Source organism: Notolabrus celidotus, chromosome 15, assembly GCF_009762535.1.
Source record: "Notolabrus celidotus isolate fNotCel1 chromosome 15, fNotCel1.pri, whole genome shotgun sequence".
Classification (NCBI taxonomy): domain Eukaryota; kingdom Metazoa; phylum Chordata; class Actinopteri; order Labriformes; family Labridae; genus Notolabrus; species Notolabrus celidotus.
The window spans coordinates 33,140,214-33,164,458 of NC_048286.1; the positions used below are offsets into that span (position 1 = coordinate 33,140,214).

Sequence of the window (24,245 nt, forward strand, 5' to 3'; positions counted from 1 at the left end):
CAGCCCTGTCTCTATACATTTAAACCAGATTAGGATCTATTTATTATTAAAATGTGTTGCGTTGGCTGGTTCTGTACAGGAAAGGGTGAAGAGGTGTGATCTCCTGTAAATTAAAATCAATACACATGAATAAAATATGCACATTAATCACCCTCCACTCTGCGGGCCGCTGGCTCCACTCCTACTGGAGCGGTTTCAGGGTTTCAGCTTTTAGAAAACAATCTTAGTTGCATTAAAAGCGCCCGCTCTGACAAACATCCAGTCTCTAAACAGCCCACCTGTGCGCCCTGGTTGCCCAGGCTCGGAGTATTCTGTGTAGGCCGGCTCAGGGCACTCCGGGGTGACGGAGGCCACGGGGGCCGGCTCGGCCAGCATTACTGAGGCCGGTGGAGGCTCATCTGGGTCGGTTAGTAGGGGCTCCTTGAAAGCCTTGTCTTCACTGGCTTCATAGCCTGGGATAATCAACAAAGGGAGGTACGTTAATCACTGACAGCTGAGATTCATCAAGAGGAGAAGAGACGTCATATGAGGGACCTTATATCTCGTAATTGCCTCCAAATAAACAAAGATATACGATCCCATGCAAAAAAACATTTACCTACAGAACACAATCAGGACAAGTGTAAACAGGCTGTTTCATCAGAAGACACAAAAACGAGAAGTGGTCAAGGGGAAAGAGGTTTCCTTCGCCGTGAATGAACACACTATTTTAATCCTCCAGTCTGCATAAATTAATTTCCATAAAAGCTCTCACAGACGTAGGAGATGGTCTAAGCCCGGACGTCAATCAGAGTCGAACACGGACTAATCAGTGATTCCTGTTTCGCCACCATATCCTTGTTGCCTCAGCGTCGGCTATACTTGGCCGCGCACATTAAAATGAGTGATTACCGTCATTTGTGAAGAGAGAGCGTGGCTGTGGTGGGAATATTCATAGCTCACACCAAATTGAGTATGAATGATTTAAGAGGCGTCTCGAGCGTGACGTGAAAAGTGACATGAATGGACGGAGGCGGGCTGCGAGGTGGAATAAAAAGGTCTGCTAATGATGTTTCAATGTTTGGATTCTACACTCTCACAACTCTGCTCCTCTCGGTGCCTCAAATCCACCTGACACTTCAGAATGATGCATCTATGTATTAACATGTCTTCATTTCATTGACTAAACTCATATATATGTATATAAATGATGGATCTCCTTGCAGTTGAATTTGCAGTAATGTAAAAGTAAGTGATGTAGAGAACAGAAGTGACGGCTGGATCTCGCTTGCTGACCTTCTGGGCCGGGGTCAGCCAAACTATCGCAGCCTTCCTTCCATGGCTGCAGGGCAGCAGTTGTGGTGTCAGCACTCCCGCTGGGGTCCAGGCTAAACATGTGGTTGGCCCATGCTTTCGCATTGGGGTTGAGGTCTGAAACCTTGGCGGATTCCTGCAAACAGAGCAGAACAGAGTTAAGTCAGACAGAAAACTTGCTTCATTTGATGTTTGATGTCATTTGGGCTTTTAGTAGAAAAGTGTAAGTGTTCTGGAATCTGAGAAAAGGTCTACACTGCCTTCCTGAGTAATGATTCCCATTGCATTCTGTAAACTGAGCAGCTCTTTCTAGGAACTTCTGTTTGAACCAAGAGGCAACCTCAAGTCTCAAAATATGAAGCCCATGCAGAAGTGTTAAAAACTGCAGTTCATTGAGCGTCCACTAGAGGCTGGCTGCAGAAACACAGGAAACCACATACACACCCATTCAAAGAAGACGATCTTTACAGCAGAAATAAACATGTTTACAGCCTGGTTCAAAAAATGAGTGTAGTCTGGAAAGCTCATTTCTCCATCGGCACACGCTGCGACAGTTCAGAAGATATTAGGATTACAAGTTTTGCCCAAATAAGGGCATTTTGTCTTTCCCTGATATTCCTGAAGAAAAACATGTCAATTCCAAAACAGGAGAATAAGCTGCACTTCAGTTTATTTAAAGAGATTGACCTTATTTGTTTTAATATTTGATACTCCATTTCTCTATAATTGTTCTGAAATTTTCCAACAAGGTATTTTTGTATGAAGATTTTAAGGAGCTGAAAAAAAGTGTGCAGTGGTTTTATTTGAGTTACGACACACCTTAAAATGAAAAAGGACGACTTTGTTTACAAAGAAATATAAGAGAACAAATATTAGGGATGCACCGATCCTACTTTTTAGGTCCCAATACCGATATCGAACTTGCACATGTTGCAAGTTTCTGGCGGTGTTGTTAGCAAAAGAAGCGTGACATGCACCTAAACTGCAGAGCCTCTGAAGTTATCCTCCATCATGCTCCACCGGGCAAAAATGCACAGACCGGCTGGCGCTGATGACGTAGGAGACGCACATGGCTGTTGTAAACACAGAAACGCATTGAACTGAGATGAATAGATCTGCCATATGGATCGGCACTATATATCGGCCCCTTGTCACCGATATCCGATCTAGCTTTTTGAGTCCGATCTGGTCGTTAGAGAATCGCGGGTGAATCATATTGTGAACCAAAAACCGGGATTCGAATTGAATCGTGGGTTGAGTGTATCTTTACATCCCTAATGTGCAGCGTAGTTACTGGAGTAACATTTGCAGTCTCGACCCTAAGGGTTGAGACTGCAAATGTGAAACTCAAAATGTCACCGTTCTCTCTCTTCCAACGCTAACACACACTGACTTACTCGCGTGATAAGCGCGTTCTTGCGGGCGGCTCTTTTCGTTGCAGTTTTGAGACGGATTCTCGCAGACATCGGAAAGTGTACGATGCGTTGTTGTCGCATGGGTCGCCAACACGTTGCTATGTTTTTTATTAACCTGCCACTTCCTGGTTCCTGGTTTTGGCATGCATCATTCTTTTTAAAAACAGTATCAGTCCTCAGCATTCCAACCTTTAGACTTGACTCTTTCCAAACAGAGCAGTACTCTATGTTCTATTATTAACAAAGACCCAACATCAAGACCGGATCAGATCCAGTCCCCTCTTACAGACAGGACTCAGTCTGATCTCATCTTAATCCACCATGAGCAGAGCACTTTGCAGCATTTAGCAAGTTCCAGTGGCAAGGACAAACTTCCTTTAACAGGCAGAAACCTCCAGCAGGACCAGACTCATGTTAGACACATATATGCTGAGACCGGGTCAAAATTAAAAATGGTCGCATCACTTGAATGTTATCTGCTGAACAAAACTATCTGACTGATTAGGGAGCAGATGTTTCTAACGCCAGGTACAGGTACAAAGTTTTACAGCATCCGACAGCAGAGACCGGGCTGCAGGAGGACAGGGACCAGGCCCACAAAGCGCTGCTGCCCGCTGGACATACTCACAGGATCAAAGCAGCAGTTCAGCACGCATGTCTCACAGGCTAACAGACTGTAACCCAGAGCTGTGGTCAGAGCCAGCGTCTCACTGAGGTCCTGAGGAATAGCGGGCCAGGCGCTTCCTGTCGCTGGTGGAATAAGGCTCCACTGCATCCAATCCATGATTTAACACACATCAACAGAGTCTAAGTATCTCCACAGGCGGGCAGAGGAAGACTCCAGACCAGCATTTTATGCCTCGAGCCATTACTGGGGCTCTTTAAGTCATAGTTCCAATCACGGCCTCTGCCACGCTCCGTCTGCTCCCTCCGATCCGAGCTGCTGGCTCGATTCAACAAATCTGATGACAGCACTGAGGCTCTGCTCCCCCGGCGGGCCAGGCTGACGTTGCAGAAGCTGACTGGCTGTCTCGCTCCTGTTTAAGCAGCCGTGTCTGCTTTTGTGTTGTCGCTGTTGAGTCATTCTCCGGCATGACACTGGATCCGGAGAGAGGGTGCGTGAAGAGTTGAACACCTGAGCTCAGACAGGGAGCCTGCTCCAGTGATCCACGTGCTCGATCAACCCTGAGGCGTCGCTCGATTTAAAGCGGCCCTCTTCAGCCTCGGTTTTAATAGATTCTTTTGCTAACGAGCCGAGACAAACTAAAAGGCGGGGAAACCTGCTTCTTATTCCAGAAGTGACAACTTGAGTTAAATATAGGAAGAGGAGGATGAAAAGAGAGAGATACGCCTGAGTTGGTACAAGATGAGCAGCGGGAGACATTGTTCCTGGGTCGTATTTCACAAACGCTGCACTCAGAGTTTATTCAGGATGCGTCTGGTCAGACGGACACACACCCTCGCTCCCTCCAGCCCTGCTCTAATGCAAAACTCCCACTCCTGTCCGAGCCGGCTGCCATAGAAACTGTTGCTGACATCACCGGATGTTTACGTTCTGGGGACCGCTTGACCTTTCCAAAATTTTAAAATGTTCCTTTCCTTCACAGGAGGAGGAAAAGGTTAGCTGCCTCCCTGATTGAGGGTGTATTTTTGGGAGGAGAGGGGAGGATGTGATTCATCACGAAGCGGCGGACAGAGACGAGTTATTGCCGGTGTCATCGGAGGCCAGCCGGCGTAACGCTGAGTTTATTGGTCTGCCTCTCTGATGGAGGCGAGCAGACAGAAACACAGAGGCAGCAGTCATGCAGGAGGCTTTCAGGGGAGGAAACAAAAACAGCTGAATTCAGGCTCGTCTGTCTGCGAACCTGGAGCTCATCCTCCCTCTTTGACAGCTGTGGAGCGCTGAGCACCGAGGAGGCGAACGCATCACGACTACAGCGAAACACGCCTGACCCACCATCATCATCACATTGATATAATCCACAGGAGGTGCTCAGGTGACGATGCGCTGAGTGTCTTAAAGAATTTTTAAACTCTGCCCTTTTCAGACAATCCTGGAATCGATTCCTTCCATTGTAATGAAGCTCCACTCCTGAGGGGGCGATGTGGGTGCCGGCGTTGTACATATGCACCTTTTAATTAAGTAACTGTTGTTTAGTCAACAACACGACAGCCTAAAGCTAGATCTGCCTCCAAGCTCTCTCGTCCGTCAACACCCACCGGTTGCGTTTTCAGAACGAAGCACAGAGCAGGACCGCCGGACAGCTGGAGTCATGTGACCGAGGTTTTCCCTGCGGTAATCACTGAATCAAGGATTCTCCTCCTCCTCCTCTCCTCATCCATGTTGTCTTTCTGGTCCTCTGAAAACCTCTGACCTGTTGACTCCAGGCCTGGCTCCACTCATCATGACTCTGGTTTGTTGTTGTAGTTAAGTGAAATACGATCTGGTGATAACACAGAGTGTTTTATTCTGAAAATTAACCGGATGTTTTCATTTTGTTTTGGTGAAACCTGACTTCCTGTCCCGCTCCATCTGCTCTGTTGAGATTGATGCGTCATGTTCCGGCATCCGGCAAAAATAGAAGTCTCTGATCTGGAGGACTCAGACCTGCCGGATCAGAGACGCACCCGGAATGCAACGGAGCTGATCCAGTGGAAGTTAACACATTGACTAGAATAGAAACCTATCAGATGTGGTGCCATGACTGAACCGGGATCTGGTGGAATTTGGCTGTAGCAATAACGAGCAGACGTAAACAAACTGGTAGACCACCATCTTGGCAAATGTGCAAAACATATAAAGGCAAGGCAAGGCAGCTTTATTTGTATAGCGCATTTCATACACGAGGGCAACTCAATGTGCTTTACATTAACACATTAAAAGCATTGGAGACATTCAGACAGGCATAAAAGAACACAATTAAAATGACAAATATAATAAAACAGAAAAGAAAAGGAAAATTAGAAATATATTGAAAATTACATTAAAATTTTAATTTAAAGTGGGTTAAAATAATCTAAGATAGGAAGGCAGTGGCAAATAAAAAAGTCTTAGTCTTTGATTTAAAAGAGGTGAGAGTTGGAGCAGACCTGCAGCTTTCAGGGAGTGTGTTCCAGATATGTGGTGCATAATGACTAAACGCTGCTTCACCATGTTTCGTTCTGACTCTAGGAACTGAAAGCAGACCAGTACCTGATGACCTCAGAGGTCGAGGTGGTTCATAAAGTAGTAGCAGATCAGCAATGTATTTTGGGCCTAAACCATTCAGGTCTTTATAAACCATCAGCAGGATTTTAAAGTCTATTCTCTGACAGACAGGAAGCCAGTGTAGAGATCTAAGAACTGGAGTAATGTGGTCTACTTTTTTGGTCCTTGTTAGGACTCGAGCAGCAGCATTCTGTATGAGCTGCAGCCGTCTGATGGACTTCTATAAACAAGAATTGCCACCCACAGGTGCGTCAGTGTTTCCCAAAACGTCTGTTTTTCCAGTCCCCACAAAAAACGACAAAACAGAGCTCTTGAAAATCTCGGCCTTGGAGGGTATTTTTGAAAACCTTTGTTTTCAGTGACCTAAAACTCGGTTTACGTGAACATAAATAGAAGTCTTGTGTATCTGATCCGGAGGGCTCCAACCTGCCGGATCAGAGACACAGCTGGAACGCAACGGAGCGGATCCAGTGGAAGTTAACACATTGACTAGAATAGAAACCTATCAGATCTGGTGCTGTGACGGATCTGAGACGGGCCGCACACAGATTTGGAGGAATTTGGAAGTTACTCCCCTGATGCTTGTGTGAAAAAATAAAGAGAAAGTCTAGACATTCATTTTTTAAAAATCAGCCTCAACCACAAATTTGAATTGATCAATAAATCCGATTTATCGCCCAGCTCTAAAAGCACCAACACGAGTTTAACACCGCACACACTCTCTTCTTGAAGCCTGACTTTTTGTTTACTGCCCTCACGCTTTGATTACCTCTGCTTTCAAAAAGCAAACAAAGCTTTAATACTCCTGTGATCGGCCTCTCCACTTCTGAATGAGAGGAGCATCTGATCACGGTCGGAGCGCTGCTTTCTTTTCCAGCTTTTGAGCGCAACAGATTCCATTGAACACACAGGGCTATAAATAGGTCGTGTTCGATTCCTGGTCTGTTTCTATCACATATGTGCAAAGCATATGGTGTATCACTGAGTGTGTGTGATTGTGTGTGTGTGAATAAAGAATGAGCTGGAGAACATGAGGGTTTGGTTGTGCCACATGGCTTGTGTCACCATCGCCCCAGTTTGATTTGAGGATGTAGAAAGCAGGGACGCAGATCGACCTTAAAGGTGTTGCTCAAGTTTAAACGTGTTTGATGTTGGCAGCATGTTGGTTTAAAAACATCCTCTGGACTCAGCTACGACTTCTGTTTCGTGCATTTTATTTTTTACTATAAAAATGTTATATGATTTTTTCGACTTCGCCCAGGAACTTTATCATCCTGGAGGCAGGATCCAAGATTTTCAGACCACTTTTTCCCCAGAGACGTTCAGCCTGACGCATGAACCCACTGGACCCAAGGAAAGGAGAGGAGGAGGGGGGGGGGCGTCCCCTTCATTTGAGCTGCCAATCTTCACTCCAATCTTGATCGTGTGGAAATGACAGTGGAAAAAAGAGACAGCGGGCTCTTTCCGTGTCTTAATGTCGGAGCACGGAGGAAACAGGGCCTTTTCTTTCTTTAGCCAGAGGCCACCCGCTCACTCCTTCCCATTTCCTGCTCGTTCTTTCCTTATTTAAAGAGAGTGATTGAGACCCATCAGGGAAACATGGAGACACATCCCTGCACTTTCCTGATACCAGTCCCCGTGATACCCTGTGAGGCTATCAACTCTGCTTTGTGAGGTTATCTAAAGTACCCCTTTTCGACCGAAGAAGTTTCAGGGCCGGTTCGGAGAAGGCGCTCAAGTGAGAACCGTTTTTTCGTGTTTCCACTGCGAGTGGACCGGCTCAGTCTAAATGAAATAAATCTGAATGAGCGACCTGCTCTTCACTGGATGGGTGACGGGAACCTGTGATTAACCGAGCAGCAAACCGTGCATTAAGAGGGAAACACTCTAATAAAGGGTGTAGACAGAGTGCAGTGTTTGGAGCTAATTCTACGTCTAGCTGTAGACAGCAGGAGGAACCACATCGTGTGTTTGAACTTTGCATAAAGTTACAGCTGCTCTATAGACAGACAGACTAAACTTTACCAAATACTACTACACCAACTTCATAGATCTACCAGCGTCAACAGAAGACGGGAGCTATCAATAATAATAAATAATAATAATATTACTAATGATAAATAATAATAAATACAAATAATTATAATAAATAATACTGATAATTATGAATAAGAAAACTTTGTGAGCATCTGTTCTTCAGAGCAAAGATTTAACATTAGTCCTTAGTCTATTAGTAAAGTAATGAACACAATGTTATTTTGAAAGACATCCTCTCCACTGCATTCTCAGTTGAATAAGGTAGAAATAACCTGGGATTCAATAACCAGCTTTGACTCGAACCAAATCAAATTTAACTGAACTAAAGTGAGTCGAACTGAACCAAACCAAATCTAATCAAATCATACCGGATATAAAAGAACTGAACAAAACTGAATCCAAGTTAATCAAATCAAATCAAACTGAATCAAATCCAAACAAACCAAGCTAAAAGGAATTGAATCAAACTGAACTAAACCGAATCAAACTGAACCAAACCGAATCAAAGGAATCGAATCAAATCAAACTGAATCAAATCTAATCAAACTGAATCAAACTGAATCAAACTGAATCAAATCTAATCAAATCTAATCAAACTGAATCAAATCTAATCAAACTGAATCAAACTGAATCAAATCTAATCAAATCTAATCAAATCTAATCAAACTGAACCAAATCTAATCAAACTGAATCAAATCTAATCAAATCTAATCAAATCATACCGGATATAGAAGAACTGAACAAAACTGAATCCAAGTTAATCAAATCAAATCAAACTGAATCAAATCCAAACAAACCAAGCTAAAAGGAATTGAATCAAACTGAACTAAACCGAATCAAACTGAATTGAATCAAATCATACTGCTCCTAATCAAACTGAACTAAACTGAATCAAATTGATCCAAACTGAATCGAAATGAATCGAATCGAATTGTACTGATTCGAATAAAACTGAACCAAATAGAATCAAAGTGAACCAGACTGAGACAAATCGAATCGTACCGATTCACATCAAACTGAACCAAACCAGATCAAACTGAACTAAACTGAATCAAATTGATCCAAACTGAATCAAATCGAATTGTACTGATACGAAACAAACTGAACCAAATGGAGTTGAATTGAATCTCCCAATTCGAATCAAACTAAATCAAACTGAATCAAACTGAATCAAACTGAACTGAATCAAACTGAATCAAACTGAACCGAATCAAACTGAATCAAACTGAACCGAATCAAACTGAATCAAACTGAACCAAACTGAATCAAACTAAACTGAATCAAACTGAATCAAACTGAATCAAACTAAATCAAACTGAACCAAACTGAATCAAACTAAACTGAATCAAACTGAATCAAACTAAACTGAATCAAACTGAATCAAACTGAATCAAACTGAATCAAACTGAATCAAACTGAATCAAACTGAACCGAATCAAACTGAACCGAATCAAACTGAATCAAACTGAACCACCTGAATCGAATTGTACTGATTAGAATCAAACTGAACCAAATTGAATCAAACTGAACCAAACCGAATCAAACTGAACCAAACTGAATCGTTATAGATTGAAATGAATCATCCCTTGGTTTGAATCGGATCAGATTATCCTGAAAGAGAGATCCACATCCCTACCCAGCTTACATTATACAATACTCTCAACACCGTCAACAACAACTGCAGGAGAACATCTGTAAATGGAGTTTTAACGCCTCTCATACGGCTCCCAGTTCAGATCCAACAGCTCCCACATGACTGCTGATGTGTTTCACAAAAGATGCATTTCAATCAGCCGGTCTCTACATCAGAGGGGGGGTTGCTACATGTACCGCCGTGGCTTCAGCTCATGCCTCCATGCTCCGATAAGGAACCCAATGTGACGCATGTGATCGACACAAACGGCACGGGGCGATGACGTCAGGGAGATAAAAACAGGTCACGGATTATTAAGTTACTAAACTCGTGTTTCTTTACAAAGCACTTCCTTATTTGAACTAATCAGTGAGAGAAATCAACACCAGTCAGAAGCAGGCTGAAACTAACACATGGACAGTGCTCAGGAAACTTCCTGAAAATCTGCAGGCCTTTTAATCTGTGAGGAGTTTTCATGTTGTGTTGATTCTGGCGCCCCCTTTGGAGGAAATCAGTAGTGTTTTTCAGGGATGAAAACTACATTTCCCATGAGCACCATCACCCCTTTTCTTTCTTGCTAAGTTTTTTCATATGTTTGATTAAATACTCGGTTGAGAAGAAGAGAAACAGACGTCAGGAGAGCTTTTTAAAGGCTCTCATGTATCCAGATAAAAAGAAGTTAGTGTGGAAAATCAGAAAACGTGTCTGTGTGCTTGTAAAACTTACCAAATGAGAGTTCTCTTTTGCCTCTTGTACTTGCTGCACCTGTGGTTCAGCTACAACTTTCGTGTCCTGGTCAGAAGTCATGAGCCGTCTGCTTCTTGGCTCCTCAGGGAGAAGTCTCTGTGTCACCAAGTAAGCTACAGGGGGGCAGAAGGGACAAACAAGTCAGATTCACCAATGGTTGTTGATCACATAACTGCGGCGCGGTATCAGTTGTGACACGTGTGCGGTGGAAGAGGCGGGAGGGCAGTGTCCGAGAGTTACTCTGGGAGAGCCTGTTGAGGAGCGGTGAACTTTAAAGAACACAGAACTGAGAAAGTGAACGTTTTCAAATGAGTGTGAGTGGTTTGAGCACCGAACAAGGTCCAGATGTTAATAAATGAACAGAAAACAACTGAAGAAGTAGAATTTAAAACAGCGTTTAATACACTGAGACACAGTAGGACAGACGGTGGCCCAGAAGGTCAACTGGACAAACAGTTTGATCCATCTTTCATGAGACACAAAAATGTGTCACAATATACAGAAATATTTCACTGGGGTGTCGTTGGCCTAGTGGTTTAAGGACGGTTTGATTTCTGGCCTGGACTATTTGCTGCACGTCTTCCCCAGCTCTCAGCCCCGCCCCCCAAAAAGGCTATAAAAGGCAAAAACATCACTTAAAAAGAGAAAAAATACTTAAAAATTGTTTTTAAAAATGTCAGAACACATTCATTTTTCTTGACATGCTAAAATATTTAATGGAAAAATATTTAAAATTAAATAAAAAAAATTAACAAAAGAGAAAAATATAAAGAAATGCAAAAATGTTTTTAAAAATTTTAAAGAAATTCACAAAAAAAGCAGTAATTTTCCTTGATGAAAAAAAAGTTCAAGAGTTCACAAAAAAGGCATTCATTATTCTTGACACTAGGCATGTAAATTTCAAGTATATGCATGATTGATCTTTGGAAATATTAACAATCAATTATTGATTAATCATAAAAAAAAACTTAAACGTTTGCTATATCAAAAATAATGCCCCCCTAAATTTATATTTCATTCATTTATTTATTTCTTAAAAAAAAAAAAAAAATCCTTAAAGCGCATTTTTTTGTTTTAGGAAATGTTTCTGTTTTATGATTTTTTTCACTTTTTCATGGTTTTTCACTTGAGATGTACAGTTTTCCTTTTTTTTCACTTAGGGTGCAAAATTTTAATGTTTTCAAAATGTTCACTTTTCATGTTTTTTTCACTTGAGATGTACATACTTCCTTTTTTTTCGCTTAGGAGGCAACATTTTAATGTTTTCATGTTTTTTTACTTAAATTTTAACTTCTTTAATTTTGATTTGAGAGAAAATTTTTCACATTTGCATGTTTTTTTATTACTTGAGATGTAAAATTTTCACTTTTTCATTCTTTTTCGCTTTTGGAGCTAAATGTTAACTTTTCATGGTTTTTCGCTTGAAATGTAAAATTTTCACTTTTTTCTGAATTATTTAAATTAAAAAAAATGTATAATGAAATCACAGAACAGCTGATAATGAAGGAATATAATTCAGAGTAAACTTTCCATGTCTCCTTTTTCAAAGGGTCTGGGTTCTGCAATAATAAAATGTGTTCCATTAAATATTTTATATTCTTTTAAATGTTTTTTTGCATTTTGTGATTTTTTTTGGTTTTTATGAAAAGTTGTTAAACTTTTACTAAAATGTTTTGGAAGTTGACCTTTAGGGCCACCGTAAAGAGGAGTACAGAACACTTCACATGACACACACACACAGTCACACACACACACACACACACACACACACACACACACACACACACACACACACAGTCATTAACATGATTTAACCTTCATGGCAGCAGATTGAGTCGTGACAGTGGCTCCAGCTGATCATTTCCCCTGACCCTGACCTCAGTGTTTCACGTTCACAGAGATAAAAAGGGAGGAGGACCCCAGCGACTCCAAACATCTCTGGAAACACCTTCTTTTCTGTCCCGCTGGAGCCGTTTGCAAAGCAGTGATAATCCGCCCCAACAATCGGGCGCCTGTCTGTGACATGGGCCCTCGCCGTGTTTGCATACAAAGCAGAAAAAGAATGGCATGGCTGTAAAGCTGGCGACCTTTGATCCACATACTCACTCTTATAGTCAACGCGCATGTGTGTGTGTGTCATACCGCTGCCATGAGCGAGGCTAAACACAGCTCTCCATCAGCTATCAAAACAGCTGTTGTGTGATGGACTTTTGTGGACTTGAATCCTGTTTGCCAACTTAAATCTACGCTGGACCTCTGTGACACCGAGCTGCAGTGAAACATAAATAAACATGAGTCAGAGGTGCTTTGATTTCTCAGAGTCATTCATTCATTCATTCTCTACGCTTAGCCGGGAAGCTAAACCTGGACACTTTGTTTTGATTTGTGAACAATAAACATGCCGTCCTGTGTTAGCAGAGTAAACGACATCCCAGCTAACACATCACAGGAATGGAACCAGGATTTTGTAATGGTGTACTCCAGTTTATTATCAAGCTTTGGAGAGGAGATTCCCTCATGACACTGCTCTTTGTGATGCTTTTATTTTGACGAACGCCTCGGTTACTTCAATTCCTGATTCAACAACAAACCTGCATTTATTTTGAAAGGACAAAAAGTCCTCTCAGGTATGGAGACACTACCATCGACACACACGAGGAGGAGCAGAGATCAGGAATGTAACGATGTGACGGTTAAATGTCAAATTGATTTGCGAAAGCGTGGCTAAAGATAGCAGAGCTAGCACCACCAGCCTTCAGTCCTCCTTGCAGGTTTAGAGGTTAGATGTCAGTTTAACCAGACGCAGCCTCCATATGACTTTATCTCCAACATACTGACACGCAACGCCAAGCCACGCCACGCAACACCACGGAACACCACGCAACACAACGCAACGCCACGCAACACAACGCCATGCAACACAACGCCACGCAACACAACGCCACGCAACACAACGCCACGCAACACAACGCCACGCAACACAACGCCACGCAACGCCACGCAACGCCACGCAAAGCAACACAACGCCACACAACGCCACGCAACGCAACACCACGCAACGCAACGCCACAAAACACCATGCAACGCAACGCCACGCAACACAACACCACGCAACGCCCACGCAACGCATTGCCCAGCAACATCACGCAATGCAACACTATGCAACGCAACACCACGCAACACCACGCAACGCCCACGCCACGCAATGCAACACAATGCCACCGACGCCGCGTAACGCTGCGCAATGCCACTCAGCAAATATCAAGACATAAACTTGTGTCTAGAAATAAGTGACCCTTCCACATCAAAGACGAGCTCACACCACGCAACGCCACACAACACCACGCAACGCCCATGCCACGCAATGCCACACAATGCCACGCAACGCTGCGCAACGCAACGCCACTCAACAAATATCAAAACATAAACTGGTGTCCAGAAATAAGTGACCCTCCAACGCCAAAGAGCTCACAAGACCACTAACTCTGAGACCTGGATCATAATAAAGGAGCCAGAAACCTGAGTCCAGACAGCAAAGTGCACCGATATTAAAACTTTGACGTATTATTTACCTCTCCATATTGAGTCTTAATTGTCGTAAAATCAACTTTTTCACGTTGAAAACTGGATTCAGATGTCTGTCAGTTAATATTATTTAACTACAGTCAGACCTGATGAACCGAGGTCGGATAAAGAAGAGATTTAACAGCTCGTAGCTACAGACGCCGCTGGTGTTTCAGTGAAAAGTGTGACCCTGTTAACTGGTGACTGTCAGCCGAGTGCGCCTCTCACAAGTGCTTTTAGTTTTTACTTAAACACATATCTGTTTATTTTTATATTACAATAAAACATAAACTATGATGCTTTCACGAGGACTCTTTTCATGTCTTATGTTTCGAACGTCACCAGTTAGCATGGTCACTCTTATCACCAAAACACTGGTTGTTCGTAAACGGTCGTAATCCTGTCCGAATTCTGGAGAGCTCGAGTCCGTGGTGGAGTATCGATTCTGACGACCGACCACAGAACAACTGGAAGCTTTGATGCTGCCAACAGTTTTAATTCAGCGTTTAAAGCTTGCTAACTATGAGCGGCGCTTCTGTTGCCAAAATGCGCACGCACCTTTTTGATGACGTAGGCACTCATGTGTAACCATTTTCAACCACGAGCGTACATACATCTGTTAGATATTATTCCACAAGTGTCACTACAGCGTCATTTAGCAAACATATACTGCAGAGATAATACACTCCATGATGGAACTTTTGAGACTTCAACTGTACTGAGTGTTTGTATGTTTCTGCTCTACAGGGCAGAGAGTAATCACAACACTCCCTTCAACGTCTGCCTCGATGCAGGCCATAAAAAGGCTGACCCTGGTCACAGCGCATGTCCTCTCCTCTGCTGATGCAGTGAGTCAATCACAACGTCTAGACAAGGCCTGAACCAAAACACACGCTTTCCTGCGTCCTCCCTCCTGGTTCTGCTTCCTACACTGCCTCCTTTCCACCCTGCATGATCACAAGAGGTGATTTAAGACCCAAATGTTACTCTGTTGGATGTTCAACCCTTTAACTCTCCCTGGGCTTCTCTACATGTCCCCTCTCTTCATTCAAACAGCCTGCTGCACCACAGACAGTATCCTGGTGTTCATCACACCGGGGATGACGGTTGTTCACATCCCTGTATGCATGATAAAAACATGTATCACAGTTTCTGGAAGCAGAGAAAAATGAGACCACTGTGTTTTATTGCAGAGTTAGCACAATTAAAGGCCAACGCCGGCGTGCAGATGTGAAGTATTCACCTCATTTCCTGCGACAAAAGAGAGCAACAGCAAACCAACGGTGTTAGGTTATTTTATTTATCTATTGATTGAATTTATTTATTTTTCTCTCATTTATTTTATTCTAAATACATTTTTCAACTGTATTTTTCTTCACATGATTTTATTATCTGTTTATTTTATTCATTCAATTAATTTCTTTTTTATTATTTTCATAATTTTATTTCATCACGCCTGATTATCTTTGTTTTGTGTAATTAATTTATTTAAAAAGTTACAAATAAAATAATTTAAAAAACAAAAACAAAAAATGTATAATATAATTTATTCATTTATTTTTCTCTTTTCATTTTTCAACTAAATTTTATTCATTCATTTTTATATTATTAAATTTATTATTTTAATTAATTGTATTTATTTATTTTATTTCATCACACATGTCGGAGCCCTTGTTTGTATTTGTTTTGTATTGTTAATATATTAAAAGTTACAAAATAAGATAAAAATTAAAAAAGAAAATGCTGTTAGTTTATTGAATTTATTTTATTTTAAATTATTTTTCTATAAAAAAAAAAAAATTAATGTAACTTATTTATTTTATTTATTTTACTTTAAATCATTGTTCAACTTCATTTTTCTTCATGTGATTTCAATTTATTTATCTTTTTTTTATTAATTCCATTTTAATTAATAATTATAATTTATCACACATGTCAGAGCCCTCGTTTGATTGTCTTTGATCAGTCTTAATACAATTTAAAAATACCAAATAAAATGATAAAGAAAATTCTGTAAGTGTTATTTTATTCAAATTCTTTTTTATTTTTTTCTTTGCATGTTTTCTATTTACTTATGTTTATTCTAATAATTCAATTCATTGCATCTTTATTATTTAAAGTTAATTTATTTCATCACAAATGTTTGATTGTCTTTGTTTTTTCTCGTCTTTGTTAATATATTTTAAGAAATACAGGTAAAATATATTTTTTTTTTAATGCTGTTATTTTATTTTATTTATTTAATTTAAATTTTTCTCTCTTTCAACATTTTTTTTTCTTCACGTGTTTTCTATTTATTTATTTCATTTTATTTATTTTTTCAATTTTTATTATTATTCATTTTATGTTATCACAGGTCTGTCTGTGACTGTCTGTAGTTCTCGTCACTTCTTTAACAGACCATGCATAAACACAAACAGAAAAATCAAGTGTTTCTTGAAGCCCCGCCTTCACGTCTGGGATCATCAGCATCTACTTTACCCGCAGGTCAAACTGGAATTTCAGCTCTGCCCTTATCACTTGAAGCAGTCAGGACACACACAGATCAGGAAGCTGCACGCTTCGCACGCTGTCGTCTGGATCAACTCTCGTAGTCAAACACTGAAACTTACACTACAGACGCAATGCAGGTGCATTCAGCAGCTGACACAGCCGGGAAAGACTGCAGCTCACATGTCACGCCATGCCGAGGGCCACGCGCAGAGGCACTCCTCCGTCCCCCCCGGCACGGTTACATGGAGAGGATTCATGGGGGCAAAGTGCGAGCTGAGTTTGGGTAAGAGGTGAAGACGGTGAATTCTATTTATGCCGCGGCGGCGGTAAAGGTGACAAGTGCCAGGGGTGTGTCCAGACTCTCTGAACAGGGTGGCCCGACCGGTGCACTGACTCATGAAGGAGTGTGTGTACTCTGTCTGCATTACTCACGTCTCCTCCATCTCACATTAGAGTCTCCTACTGATGTTTGATTCCTGTTTCTACTTATCTAACTTAAACACAGAAAAGGGTTAATCATAAATCTTAAAATCTGTATCCCTCTACTTCTCAAAAAGAAGACTCTTAAAATGCAACATAAACACACCTTTCTTAAATGGGTCAACAGAGTGCGGGAGTTTGTTTACATTTTTTGATGCACAAATTTGAAGCTTCAAGAATTGAAGCGATGTGTTGTCACATCTCCTCTCCACTTTAACACAAGTTTACATTTTGACAGCTAAAGACAAGAAAACACTCACACAATGTATCCAACGCGGCTGAACACGGGGATCACAGAGTCTGGGGAAAACCATGGCTACAGTTAGCAGAGCTAGCACCACCAGCCTTTGGTCTTCCTTTACCCCTATTCCAACGTGAACCTGGTTGTAGTTCCAGACTGGTGCTCACACTGGTTTGGAGCTGGTTCAACTTGCAAGCCATGGCTTTTAGAGTCCGTCCTCTTGCTGTACGTCGAGCATGTCAGACACTTTGAATCCTCTTTGTCTCCAGAACAGTTTGTTTTTCCACCTGCTCGAGTCCGTGGAAGAGCCACTTCATGAGGGATGGGATATGATTTTAGAATATTCAAATATTCGTTCACTTCTGAGTTACTTTGAATATTTTCTCATTTTAAAACTACATTTCTTCATCGTTTTTACCGGTGCTTGGTTGTAGTTCACTATTCCCGTCAGACGGTGGCTACAGAGCGTCTTTAAACTGTTTTCTAACCGCATTAGCAAACAGAAGAAGAAGAATGCTAACTGCATTAAATAGCAAAAGAAGAAGAAATCATTAGCGACGGTCGCTTCTATTTCGTATTCATATTTCCAGAGGCTGAGCATGGCTGTAAAATGTAAACACACGCCCCGCCGCGCCACAGACACACTAACATAAAGATCGATACAGACGCCATTAGTGCCTGCTAAAATCTGCCTCCTGTGCTCGTTTACATCCAGGTAGTAGAGCTTTATAGCATCATGGCAGTATGTCCAGGCAGTGGTGGGTGGATGCACTATGGGTTAGACAACATACGACCGACATTTAGGGATGACAGTATTAAAAAATGTTAACAGTTCATTGACCTGGCTCGTAATTGTTTTGTAATTTGTGTAAATAAATCCTGATAATGACGATAATGATATTAAGTACGTCAATAAACTAAATTTAAAGAGCATGACGTCCTGTTGAGATTATGACAATCAGGCCGGTGACGTATGGAGAATAAATAACAGTAATGTTGAGGGATGGTAGAACGACAAAGACGAAGGCCGTACAACAAACGTGACGTCATAGAAGGAGAGACACAGGTGGGTGTCCAAGTTAGCCTGTTAGCATGAAGGAGATTACTCTTGTGCTGTTTTGATCGAGATTTGTTGTGCACTTGAAAGGAGATGAGTGCGAGTGTTTAACACAACTGAAACGCTCGACTTACAGTAATTTTAAAGCCATGTCAAAGATCGACCAGTGTTCCAGGTTAAACGGCGACCCTATTAACTGGAGACTCTCAGCCGGATGCATCCCTTATAAACGTCTTTAGACTATCATTAAATATTTGATGAGGATATTTGGACATTTGAATAAAAAGGACTACTTCTGTGTTTCAACCGCTGTGTAAACTCCACAAACACTGACACGTTCAGCTGAAGGTCTCCAGTTTACAGGGTCACTCTTCAGACTGTAACACCGGGAGCTGATAGAGACACATTCACACTATCAGGCTCAGAGAAGACCAATGTTCAGGAGTTATTAAACCAAGTGAATCACAGGTGTGTGTGATGTTATTGTGGACGGTGGGGGAAATAAAAACACATTAAGCATTGTAAGCCACGCCCCCAATGTTCATGGACCTTTGGGAAGAACTACCCCAGAGCAGGAACTTTTCAAAAGGGAGATTAACAACGCTGGAACTAAAGTTATTCCCTAGTTCTTGCTGATAAGGTCTCTAGTTCCTGGGGGAAGCTGTTGCGGTTGAAAGGCACCTTTTCCGTGTAACACTGCAGCTAGCTAGTTAGCTAGTTAGCATGAAGGAGATTCCTCTCGTGCTGTTTTTGATCGATCATCAACAGTTACAAGGAGACGAGCTCTGGAGACATGGAGGATTCAAAGCGTCTGACACGCTCGACTTAAAGCAAGAGGAAGGACTCTAAAAACCATGGCTGAGATTGACCGGGGTATCACTGTGGTTCCTCTGCTCATCAGAAGCATTGCAGGCCTCGCCCCCAAAAGTTCCTGGACCTTTGGAAATAACTACCCTCCTAGCAAGGGCTTTTCAGGGGGAGATTAATTACCCCAGAACTACATGTAGACGGGGAGCGAGAAATTATCAAGCCACCATTGCGGTCCAGCGTGTGGAAACATTTTGGCGTTTGCAAAGACGGAGATGTTCTAAATAACTTCTAAATTACCACGGCAACACCACAAATCTATCCAACCAGCGACTAAGGCGCCATGGGATTTCACACAACGTTTATATCCATCATTAGTTTATACCTGATTCTCTTACAAGAAACAACAGGAGTCTAGGACTGTCCAGTATCACAGGATTTATGTCACAGTCACACTGGTTGAATTTTTGGCTGAAAAGTTACTGAATCATTTCAGATCATATCGTTCTAAATGAACCAATACCGTCCTTTAATCAGTTCGGCAACCACGAATCAAGATACGAATCAAATCATTGTTAAAGAGAATCATTACACCCCTAGCTGCAACCATAGACTGTATGAAATATGGACGTAGTATCTGTGACATCACCCATCTGTTCCTGAACGCTGTTTTGAAGCCAATCATTGGCGGCAGCCATATTGGAAATGCTGAACTCAACCAGGCAGAGTGTGACGTAAAGAGGCGGGGCTTGAGCCTCCTAGCCAACAGCTATGTGTTCCCATCTGGGAGTCAAGTCAGTCATGTCCTTATTTGGGCAAAGACTCGTAATCTTAATATCTTCTGAACCGTCACGTTAGAAAATAATTCACCCCCCGTACAGTGTGTGCCGATAGAGAGATTAGCTTCATAGAGCCAAGCCGTTTTTTGAACCAGGCTGTAAACATGTTTATTAATGCAGTCCTGGACCCTGTGGAGGTGGTGGCTGACAGGAGAATTATGGCCAAGCTGTCGTCTCTGATGGACATTTTTTTTATATATATTCTTGTTGAAATTCTTGTACTGTACACTGCTGTAACTCCATGAATTTCCCCGTTGTGGGACGAATAAAGGAGTATCTTATCTTATCTTAAAGATCGTCTTCTTTGAATTGGTGTGTAAGTGGTTTCCGCAAGTGGCAACTTCCGATCTAAAAATATGAGTCCAATGCTGAAGTGCTAAAAACTGCAGTTCATCCACTTGAGGCTGGCTCCAGAAGTACCAGATACCACATACACACCCATTCAAAGAAGACGATCTTTACAGCAGAAGTAAACATGTTTACAGCCTGGTACAAAAGACGAGTGTAGTCTGGATAGCTCATCTCTCTATCAGCACCAAGAGGCAACCTCCAGTCTCAAACAATGAAGCCCATGCGGAAGTGTTATGAACTGCAATACATGGAGGATCCGCTTAAGGCTGGCTCCAGAAGTACCAGATACCACATACACACCCATTCAAAAAAGAGGATCTTTAGAGCAGAAATAAACATGTTTACAGCCTGGTACAAAAGACGAGTGTAGTCTGGATAGCTCATTTCTCTATCGGCACACACATCGACAGGGGGTGAATTTTTTCACAACACCGTAATTTCAAAGATATTGAGATTACGAGTCTTCCAATGAGAGGCACAGCTGACTTGATTGACGGGCGGGAACACTGTAGCTGTTGGTGAGGAGGCTCAAAGCCCGCCTCTTTACGTCGCACTTGCTCAACAGCAGCAATATGGCTGTTGCCGATGATTGGCCTCAAAACAGCTCTTCAGAAACAGATGGGTGACGTCACGGATACTACGTCCATTATCTATGCAGTCTATGGGTTTCCTGTGTTTCTGCAGCCAGCCTCAAGTGGATCTCTATGAATTGCAGTTTATAACACTTCTGCATGAACTTCATATTTTAAGTCCAAAGGTTGCCGCTTGATTGAAACGGCTGCAACACAATCCAAACAGTTATTTTAACACAAGCCCCGCCTCTAAAGACAGAAACAACCAATCATAATACAGGCATTTGATTGGCACAAGGGTTAACCAATCAAATTTCAGAAGGGGGGCCCGTGCCACCCCCTGGGCCACCCCTCTGGACGCGCCCCTGAAGTCCTGGACCAGAAAGTAGCAGCCATGTCTGGTCCGCTAGCTTGCAGCAGCATCCAATGAAAGATGGCGACCTCCCCAACCCACCCCCCACCCCCCCCCAAAAGCTCATATTCAGTTAGCCAGCAAGCTAACTAACCCTGACATGTCGAGGCAGTGTATCTCTGAGTGTTTGTAGTCCACTTTGACAATCAATAAACCTGCAAACAGTCTCCCACTCACCTGTCAAGTCTCACTGCACGGCAATGCGAATCCTGTGGTGGTGGAGGCAGCTGCTGCTGGTTCTGGACTGAGGCCTTGATCTGGCTTCCAGGCTAAATACGCAGAGTGTTAGCTAGCAGCCTGTGTCGAGCACGCTAGCTAAGGAAGAAGCGGCCTCAAAGACTCACCGCAGGTACTCTTCAGACTACAGGTGGAGAAGCAACAACCAGCTTCAATGTAGTGACAGAAAACCAACGCCCCCAGAGCGGTCTGAAGATGGACTCCCTCCCCCGACCAGCACTGCAAGCTAGGTAGCGAGGAAGCTAGCTCAGAGTTAGCTACAGCTAGCTAGCTCGCAGATCAACTTTGTGCAGTCGGGCTCGATGAATCTGGAAATCTCACGCGAAGCAGATTCCTCACGATCACCTGCAGGCTCTACGGGAGGGGGAGTCAAAGACAAGCCACGGAGGAACCCTGAAAGCGAGGGAGAAACGTCTCCAGCCGTCCGATCGATCAAACAGTCGTTAGGGCTAAAGAGGAGCGAGAGGAGGAATGAGAAGTTTCCCTTTCTGTGCAGCTCGAAGATCCTCAACAACACAGCTGATGCGCCGCGCAGCAAAAACACAGACTGTTTCTGCCTTTCATGATGAACACAGAGAACACAGGGAAACTACATACATGCATCACAACATATAGTTAATATTGTGCAAACAAAATATTTAATTGCACACAACAACAAAAACAACAACAAAAGTATGGGAAAGAATTATCTTGTGCACACAAGATATTGACTTTCTCACAAGAGACTATCTTCAAGTAACAAGTTAATATCTTATTAGTTTAGTTTATTCACACACATCATCACAAATCTACTTCTATATATATTCAGTAAACATTTTCACAGTGGTTGGATGTGTGGAAAGGGGTGAAACCAAGGAAGCCATTTAAAGTTTTTAACTGGGGGCCCAATTTCCCACAAATAAAGTGGGAATAGATAGATAGATAGATAGATAGATAGATAGATAGATAGATAGATAGATAGATAGATAGATAGATAGATAGATAGATAGATAGATAGATAGAAATTGTATTAATCCTTTGGGAAGGTTCCCTCAGGAAATTCAGATTCCAGCAGCCAGGTAACACCAAAGGACATGTGGAAAGGGGTGACACCAAGGAAGCCATTTAAAGTTTCTAACGGGGTCAAATTCCCCACAAATAAAGTGGTAACAGATAGATAGATAGATAGATAGATAGATAGATAGATAGATAGATAGATAGATAGATAGATAGATAGATAGATAGATAGATATAGAAACTTTATTAATCCTTTGGGAACGTTCCCTCAGGAAATTCAGATTCCAGCAGCCAAGTAACACCAAAGGACAGAAAAAACAGCATGCAGATATAAAAGATAAAAAAATCACAGGTTATATTTATAATAATAAAAAGATAGATAATTAACTATAAATAATGAGTAGTGCAAGCTTGTTTGAATTGTGTTGTGGTCAGTTCAGTTCAGATACAATAACAACATACTAACAGACAACAATCACACAACAGACAATCCCAATTCTTAAACCCATTGTCGAGCTCATTCCATATCAGGGGTTCTTTACATACAATGCTAAAGCTGCTACATTTCAACCTTCGTGTTTCCCCAGTAATTAGGTTTTTATATTAACTTGTGAGAACAAATATTATCTTGTGCTTAAAAGTGAATAATCTCCGCTAACAAGGTAAATATGCACGCAATGAATTCATCTTGCTGGAACAAGTTATTACCTTGTGTGCACAAGATAATTGTATTGTGCAAACAAGATAATTAACACCTCACCATCAAGACAATAATCTTGTGCTCACAAGATAATAAATGTGCCAACAATAAATGCATCTTCCTGGAACTAGTTATTATCTTGCGCACACAAGATAATTATATTGTGCAAATAAGATAAGGAACTTGTTCCCACAATGCGCTCATCCTTTGCGCACAATGTAATTTCTTTGTGGGATCAAACTAATTTCTTGTGGCACAAGATATTGACTTTGAGAACACAAATATTATCTTGTGCTGTCAATAATCTGTTCCCACAAGATAAATGTGCAGCTAAGATGATAAATTCAACCACAATAAATGTATCTTTCTGGAAGAGTAATTATCTTGCGTGCACAAGATAACTATTTTTTGTGAATAATATAAGTAACTTGTTCCCATAATGCAATCATCCTGTGTGCAGAATACCATTTCCTTGTTAAGTTATCAACATGTGAACACAAGATGATTTGATTGTGCACACAGGATAATAAATTGTTCCAGCAAGATGTGTTTATTGTTGGCACAAGTTATTATCTTGTTCCCACAAGAATAATTCTATTGTGCAAGATAGTTAACACTTCATCACAAGATAATAATCTTGCGCTCAAAAGAGAATAAATGTGCCAAGAAGAAATGTAATCTAGTTGAAACAAGTTATCTTGTGTGCACAAGTTATTATCTGTGTACGTAAGATAATTACATTGTGCAAACAAGATAATTAACACTTTAACATAAGATATTATTTTGTGCGCACAAGATAATAACTTTTACCAGCTATTAATTCATCTTGATGGAATAAGTTATTATGTAGTTCGCACAATATAACTATATTGTGCGAACAAGATCATTAACACTTCAACACAAGATAATAATCTTGCGCTCAAAAGATAATAAATGCTCCAAATATAAATGTATCGTTCTGGATCAAGTTATTATCTTGTGCGCTCAAGATACAGTTTGGCTCATAAGTTTACATACCCTGGCAGAATTTATGGTTTCTTTGGTAGTATCTGTTGTCCTTATTATATAAAAAGAGTAAACACAGTTGTTTGATCAAAATTTTGCTTCACCCAACCGCTAACTCTGAGTGGAAAAAAAAAGTTTTTCCCTTATCATTCATATTC

General features: G+C 41.5%; 1 protein-coding gene across 2 annotated transcripts in view; it reads right to left on the reverse strand.

Moving 5' to 3' along the window:
* The window catches only part of larp4b (La ribonucleoprotein 4B), a 43,316-nt gene extending 21,378 nt beyond the window's left edge, over nt 1-21,938 (reverse strand). The window contains exons 1-5 of one of the 2 annotated variants that reach the window (XM_034702227.1): nt 21,494-21,938; nt 21,327-21,418; nt 10,313-10,446; nt 1,276-1,429; nt 279-452 (exon numbers count right to left, since the gene is read on the reverse strand). In XM_034702227.1, the coding sequence (XP_034558118.1) occupies nt 279-452; nt 1,276-1,429; nt 10,313-10,393 (409 nt within the window). In that variant the 5' untranslated portion in view covers nt 10,394-10,446; nt 21,327-21,418; nt 21,494-21,938. Of the gene's footprint in view, nt 1-278; nt 453-1,275; nt 1,430-10,312; nt 10,447-21,326 lie in introns of both variants that reach the window. The other variant, XM_034702228.1, reaches the window with a different exon arrangement.
* Nucleotides 21,939-24,245: the final 2,307 nt, after the last annotated feature.